Below are 7500 nucleotides of genomic sequence, written 5' to 3' on the forward strand. Positions count from 1 at the left end.
GAATTTGCCCATTGTTACAAAAATAAAGGGAATAGGAATTGGAAATGTACCTGATCCTACAAAGTAAATTGTCTGCAGTACTGCTTGAATACAAGAATTTTCTTATGATGCAATTCTTAAAGTTCATTATAGTCAAAGGGAAGGTCTCCAGCCCATCAGTTCTTTCATCAAAAATAAAAAGTTGTGTTTGTCCTTGCAGCAAATCTTGTATGCCCAAATTTGCTCAAGTTCATTGTCTGTGAAATCCATAATTAAATTATATTTCGTGGTTTGCTGCAAGGAACTTTTTTACTAGAATTACAGTATTATGCTTTCTAAGATGCTGCCAGGTATATATTCTTTTCTGAAACATTTCACTATGCATATATTTATAAAGTTTGATGAATATATATAAATATATAAATATATATAGCCTTAAGGGGTGTCACAAAGCCACATGTTTTGATATATCTGTGTTAGTGGATTTTACCAGTTGTGCTTTTTCAATGAGCCAAGCTGAGGAGGAACAAAATAAAATGAGCGCACTTGCTGTCATTTGTTTTTCGATGGTCCTCACATGCAGAATGAGGCTCTGGAGAATTGATATGTTCTTTCTTCTGACATGCTTAATCAGGGGAAAATGAGATCATAAAAAAGTTGTTTTGAAAGGTGGTAATGGAATGAATTATTACTTGTGTCTTTAAGAATAACCTTTTGTGTTTGACCTTATCACCACTATCTACAATTAGGTTGATTTTATAATGTTTCTGTTTGAGCACAGTTGTGCTTTAGGCTAAAAAGATATTCCTTTTCTTGTTGCCTTCCTTGAGAATCTTGGGTCATATGCATTTCATTGCTTTTGCGTGTTGAATTTGATGTTTTCCCCAGTTGATTATCTGTTCATCTGTTCCTGTTAGTTATTTCTTTCCCTTGTTCAGTTTGATTACTTTGGAAATCTTTTTGCAGTTTATTTATCTTTCTATTCCACCTCATTTACCCTTCTCTGCTTCCCAGTGTACCTCCTATATCCTCACCTTTTCTGTGGTTGTTATTCTTCTCTTCAACTTTTTTCCCACTCATCTTTGCCTCCCGTCCCCTTTCAGTAACCCAATAATGGTTAAAGTATTTGGTTATGTTAGATGAGAATATGTTCCCATTAATTAACTGTGTCACCCTTGGCCAGTGATTATTTGCCTTGTTCTGATGGTATGTCATCCATAGCTAATGGGTTAACATCCCTCCTCTCCCTTTCTTGGCCATTCTCCCCCTCTTCTCCCTTCGCCTCCCTTATCCCCCCTCCCACATCTCCTGTCCCCTTCTTCACTCTTAATTTCTTCTTTTACTCAAACCTCTCTTCCCCCTTTTCCCCACCTCACTCTTTCCCACCCTTTCTCTCCCCTCCCCTTCCCCCTCCTCATCCCCACCTTCCTTTCCCCTTCTTCCCCACTCCTTTCCCCTCTCTTCCCCTCCTCCATTTCCCCCCTCTTCCCCTCCTCTATATCCCTCTCTTCCCCTCCTCCATTTCTCCCCTCTTCCCCTCCTCCATTTCCCCCCTCATCCCCTCCTCTATTTCCCTCTCTTCCCCTCCCCCATTTCCCCCTCTTCCCCTCCCCCATTTCCCCCTCTTCCCTTCCCCCATTTCCCCCACTTCCCCTCCCTTCCTTTTACCTCTCTATTTCCCCTTCTTCCCCACCTCTCGATTTTCCTTTCTTCCCCACCCCCCCATCTGTGTCATCTCTCTCCGTTGTCTTCCTTGCCTCTTTCAAGCCATCCTCATTTTCCCCGTGCCCTTTTCACACTCTGGACATCATTGTTTCATCTTTTTTAAATTTTTTAAGCATGTTCAATGAAAAGCAAGAAAGTTGAAATAATCTTTTCTGTATGATTGAGGGTGGGGGGGGGGGGGAATATTGGCATAGAGAGTGAAATCCACTGAGCACCCTGTTTTTCTAGATGGAGAAATGAGCCTTGGGCTTCTTGAACTTCCACAATTTACAAAGTCTAGAGAAATTATTACATGTAACTGTCATAGCTGCTGCAGCATGACTGGTTTTTGTCCTACAACAGGGGGGTATGGAGGGAAATGGGGACCTTTTTCCTGATTGGCTGCGCTCTTGCTGCCGTCAGAAAGTCACAATATTGAGTCACTGTTTTTACTTCGGTTGAAATCTGCAGCATCTTAGAATTTCAGATTTCTAGATTTCTTTGTCTTTTTATTTTATATACCTATATCTATATATGCATTTTTTTTTTTTTTTAATTCATTATTATTGATTTTTTTTTTATGCAAGCTATTCTATATGCAACCATATTGTATATACATATGAAAGCTGGCTAAGTTTTACCTCGTGAAATGGCAGAAAGAAAGAGAGAAAAAAAGTTCAAATAGAATAAGTAACTTTGTAAATCGTTTCAACATGTTGCGAACATGGATAACTTAAGGCAGATAAGCACTTATTCTTTTGGGAAGATGGCTGGTAGTGTAGTTTCTATTAAAAAAAAAAATAAAAAAAAAGGAATTTAAATGTGATTAGAAGGAAGGATTTAATCACCCGTTTATTACTTTGTATGTAAATGTAAAGAAAAGGTACCTTTTTGTATTTTACATTTCTGTCTCGTTCTTCTATACCCTCCAACAAAGAAAGTGATGATTGAGAACATATGCTATATGTATTATTTCTATATTATAATTTGTTTCAAGTACTTACTCCAAGTCAGTGTTAAGATAAATACCTAATATTTTGAGGAAATTCTCCAGTATTGGAAAATGTACGCACACTATTCTCTTGTGAAAAATAGAATTATAGCGAAGAGAAGTTATGAATAATGAATGATGTATTGGGGTTAATTGCTGACTCGGCACAACTCCTTGCAGACAAGAAACGAGTGGGCTGCCCAACCCCAGACTATGAGGAGTCTTTCCTTCGAATCAGCACACCTAGGGAGGGTTCCTTGCTCTCTCTGTGGCAAACTTGTGGGGCCAGCCAAAATGAAGAGGCATCTCTTGATCCACACGGGGCAAAAGCCTTACGAATGTCCGCACTGTCACCACAGAACGAACCGCAAAGAGAACCTTGATGATCATATCCGTAGGAGGCACTCTAGTTGAACATAAAGATGCGTGTGAAAACCAGTCGCAGATGTGTCCCCTTTGAACAGCATGCGGACAGGAACCCCAATCCCACTCATCCATCCCCCCTCTCATGTCTTTTCTTAAGCTGAACATCTTTATTGAATAGATAATGCACAAGTTGCATAGGAGAGTGCTTGTAAATTGCACTGTTTGTACCCTTTTTATAGCAATTGTGTAAGGAAGTAGATAGAGAGGTTTGATGACACTCATCGTTTTGAAGGAAAACATTGCTGAGGTTGGATAGTTCTTGGCTCACCATTGTCTTGGAACTTGTTGGATGTGGAAAGCTAACAAGGACTTGGGTGAATGTCAACAGAGGTCAGTCCCAAGGTGGAAGGACCTGCCTGTGTTCTCTTGATAGGCTGGGGGAAAGATCCCAACCCAGTGATGACACACCAAGGGATAGGGCTAGTCAACCTAGGCTTTGTGAGGGAGCAGCTCTTGATGGACATTGTATTTCATTGCAGAGGGACACTGCCATGGTAGACCCTTACCTGAGACGGCATGTATGTCCTACTTGCTCTAAGGCCTTTGTCCTTGGCACCGACCTCAAGCGTCACCTTCTGATTCACACGGGAGAGAAACCATTCAAATGCCCGCATTGCCCTCATCGTGCCAACCGAAAGGGCAACCTGCTTGTCCATATCATGAATAGGCATGGAGAGCTGCCCAAGTGAGCTCTCTTTTGGTAACGTCTGGCGGAAAAGTCTGGTGTTTTTGTTTGTGTTTTTTATTATTATTTTCTTTGCCTTGTTCTGCTGAAAAGATTATTATATTGAAGGTCCTAGGTCAGTGAAATTTGATAAGAGTATTGGTTTTTGGATTTTCCCCCCCCTCCCCTTTAAGTGTGGACTTGAAATCCTGCATGTTGATTTCCAAAAAGGTGGAGCGCCAAAAGCAATGTTGACAAGAGGTCATCCTTGTTGCAGGGTGACCGAAGAGGGCCAGGCGGCAGCCTCATTGATGAGGTTGGGCTAACTGGTGTAAACTCTCGCTGGAGGCTCCTGATGAACCCCAAAGCAACCTCTGAAGGACAGAAAACCGTTGACTGCAGATATTGCGGCAAACGCTTCACAGACTCGTCCAACCTGCGGCGGCATGTCATGATACATACGGGGGAGAAGCCGTACCAGTGTCCACAGTGTAGCCATTCCTCTAATAGGAAGGGGAACCTTGTGGCACACATCATGGCTGTGCATCGAAATGTGTCCGAGTTTGTGTCTGATAAATCTTAGTCAAAAGTTGCAATGTAAGATTTATTCTTTTCTTTTCTTCTCCTTGTCTTCAGTGAATTTGTACATTTTCATTTCAAGATTTAAGAAATGCTAGATTAAAGTTCCTTATTTTTCTATTATTAATTTTTTACATCTGAAGCAATCTGAGAAGACACGGCATACATAATGTTGAATTTTAAACAATAACATTGTGTGCTTGATGAATGGCATGTCTGACTGTAACACCAAATTAAACAAGATTCAAACTGTGCATTGCTTTGTCCTTTTCCTTACAGCATGTCTGTGTGGGTAGTAAAGAGAAGCGAAAAGAGCTGAGGAGATGGTGCAAAGAAAATTGAATCCTTATTAGGGCAGAAGATTTGATTTTATAAGAATTTTGAAAGAAGAGAGAGAGAGAACGAAAGAATCCGATCATTAGGGTTACAGAGAAGTGCATTAGTGCATTCGTCTGATGAAGGCTGTTTTCTTTTACAGATTGGAGCCGAACTACTTGGGAATGTTTGCAAAGTTTGTGGGAAAGTGTTCAACGGAAGGAATTGGAAACAAAATCTTGAGTACCATTTCTTAACTCATACAAAACAAAAGCCCTTCAAATGCCCCATTTGCCCACACAGCTCAGCCCTTAAGTATAATTTAATCAGACACATTCGCAATAGACATAGCGAGCTCTTGTCCCCCGCATATCAGAATCAGCAGGGTGACAGGGAAGGCCATGAAATGAGTGGCCAAGGGAGTCAGTTGCCCCTTAGTAGGCTTGTCTCCCGTGAGATTCAGTTACCCCCCGTACGCGAGAGTCAGCTACATTCCAACCACGACATTCAGTTGCTCCATAGTAGAGAGATACAGGGTGCACAGAATCCAACTGAGGTTCAGATGCCCTCCAATCAGGAGGTCCCTTTACCCCCAAACTGTGATATTGGACTGCCTCTCAGTCAGGAGAATCAGCTCTGCCTCACTCAAGAGGGTCAGCTGAACCCCAGCTTAGGGAACCTAATGCCATCTAAACAGGAGGACAAGATGTAGGAAAAGTAAAACAAATGTTGTAATGGTAGTTGTCAATGACATGTTAAGGGAATTGATATATATATATATATAAAATTGTTCTGTTTAGCAATTGTGGTGGTGCTGTTTGATTGATTGTCCGAAGTGAAAAGCGTGAAGTACTGAGAGTAGGTTTGTGTGTTGCAGGGGGAGGAGGGAGAGCTGCCAGGCATGCGTGTAAACAGGCGTGGAGAGGTGGTCACGGGGAGCCCCTGGCCACCCCTCGCTCTGTCCCCTCCCCACCCCAGGGGCACCCGGAGCCACGAGTGTACTCTGTGCGGGAAGGTCTTTGGATGGGCAGGGGACCTGAAGCGACACATGCGGACACACACTGGGGTGCGACCGTTTCAGTGTCCTCACTGCCCGTACAGAGCCAACCAACACCCAAACCTCACAAGGCATATCAGAACCAGACACTTGAAAAACCTTTGATTGTTTGCTGCTTGGAGAAATCTGGTCATGGGTTTTGAATGTGCAGACTCTCTTGACATTTTGTCCTAATTGTAACATTTCTGTTGGATATTTCCATGATGTGAGAACAGCTTTTGTTAATTTGTTTGAAGAAAAAGAAGTAAAAAAATGTTTTGATCTTTTATTTATTTAAAGGGGAGATTGTGGAATACCTTTCAAAAGACATCACATTTTCAAATGTTCTTTATAGTATGAAAAAGAAAATATATATTATGATTCTGAATAAGGCTCTGTAGATATATTTGATTGTATCCAGTGATGGTGTTACAAGCCTATTTAGTGGTTATTCCTTGTGTAGTGCAAAAACCAAGCCCTATTCTGAAAATAAAATGTGATACATAAGAAATGATTTGTGCTGTTTCGTAATCCTCCTTATTCTCTTTTGTTAATGTTAACTCTGTGAAAGCTGGAAGGTTTTTGATAAGTTGGCTCAGAATACATATTTTAGAACCTATCTGTAGGAATCTGTTCTTATTGTTATGTACAAATATACAAGTGAGTGAGGAAATGAATGTGGTAAAGAGGGAAAAATAAGATTTGATTGACACCCAAGACTGCAAACAGGAAATTCTTGTATTGCTTGTGGAATACAAAAAAGAAAATAAAAGTAAGGGTAAATACTGCACTCATAAAGTACTGTTGATTGTGTGTTGTACCAATACTTTTTTTTCTAATGAATTTTCTATACATTTTAATTTTTCATATAATATAGTGTTAGGCCTGTGGGAGTAGATTCAGAAAATGGCCTGAAGCACACCCTTGTGTTTCAGGGCCCAGGGGAGTGGAACGCCTATGGCAGCTGGGATGTGGGAGTGGTAGGCAAGCAGAGAGGGGCACAGCCCCACCATGGGAGGATTACATCAACCAGTGGTGGACTGTCAGACCCCCTAGCCGTTACCTCCACAGGCAGTAGGCAGCAGTTAAGCACCGCGAGGCCATCCAAGACCGCAGACAAGGTCTTTGGCTGCCCTACTTGTGGCAAGACCTTCAACAATGCGAAGGATTGTAGGAGACATGCTGTCATCCACACGGGGATAAAGCCCTTTAAATGCCCTTACTGCCCACACCGTGCCAACCTCAAGTTCAATTTGACCAAACATATTCAGGCGAAACACAAGCTAATGCAGCATGTGACACTGGGCTGAAAAGTGCCAAGTTAGAGTGTGAAAGAGAAATTGGCAAAGGTGATGGTTTTGCTGTATAAGAATTAGGCTCTCTCCATATACCTAATAGAAAAGATGTTTATGTTAAACATGAGTGTTGAGTATACATATACATGCAAACTCATTAATTAATTCATTCATTCATATGTATCTATGTATATATATATATATATATATATATATATATATATATAATGTATATATATATACATACATATTATACGTATACATATTATGCATGTTATACATATTATACATATACATATTATACACATACATATATATAAATATACATATATATAAATATATATATACATATATAAATATAAATATAAATATATAATATACATACATGCATACATATATATATATACACATACATGTGTATATAAAGTATGTATTTATATAGATAGATAGATAGATAGATAGATAGATAGATAGATAGATAGATAGATAGATAGATAGATAGATAGATAGA

At 40.2% G+C, this 7500-nt stretch overlaps 4 protein-coding genes across 5 annotated transcripts in view; 3 read left to right on the forward strand and 1 right to left on the reverse strand.

Moving 5' to 3' along the window:
• The window catches only part of LOC113804756 (zinc finger protein 827-like), a 3387-nt gene extending 2328 nt beyond the window's left edge, over positions 1 to 1059 (reverse strand). Inside the window, exon 1 of the mRNA XM_070138095.1 lies at positions 977 to 1059. Coding sequence (XP_069994196.1) covers positions 977 to 1059 — 83 coding nt within the window. The remainder of the gene's footprint in view (positions 1 to 976) is intronic.
• A 2532-nt stretch (positions 1060 to 3591) lies between these two features.
• On the forward strand, positions 3592 to 4347 carry LOC113804763 (zinc finger protein 100). Its single transcript, XM_027355655.1, has 2 exons — positions 3592 to 3785; positions 3996 to 4347. Exons 1-2 carry the CDS (start codon positions 3592 to 3594, stop codon positions 4345 to 4347), a joined length of 546 nt encoding a protein of 181 aa, XP_027211456.1.
• Positions 4348 to 4820: 473 nt separating this feature from the next.
• The window catches only part of LOC113804748 (broad-complex core protein isoforms 1/2/3/4/5), a gene marked incomplete at its 5' end in the record, with an annotated part of 13664 nt that continues 10984 nt past the window's right edge, over positions 4821 to 7500 (forward strand). For both annotated transcript variants that reach the window (XM_070138705.1, XM_070138706.1), the window contains 1 exon segment: positions 4821 to 7043. In XM_070138705.1, coding sequence (XP_069994806.1) covers positions 4821 to 5370 — 550 coding nt within the window.
• Positions 5560 to 7004, forward strand: LOC113804762 (zinc finger protein 672). Its single transcript, XM_027355654.1, has 3 exons — positions 5560 to 5753; positions 6116 to 6190; positions 6572 to 7004. The coding sequence occupies exons 1-3, from the start codon at positions 5560 to 5562 to the stop codon at positions 7002 to 7004; spliced, it is 702 nt and encodes a 233-aa protein (XP_027211455.1).

This window comes from Penaeus vannamei, chromosome 24, assembly GCF_042767895.1.
Source record: "Penaeus vannamei isolate JL-2024 chromosome 24, ASM4276789v1, whole genome shotgun sequence".
NCBI lineage: Eukaryota > Metazoa > Arthropoda > Malacostraca > Decapoda > Penaeidae > Penaeus > Penaeus vannamei.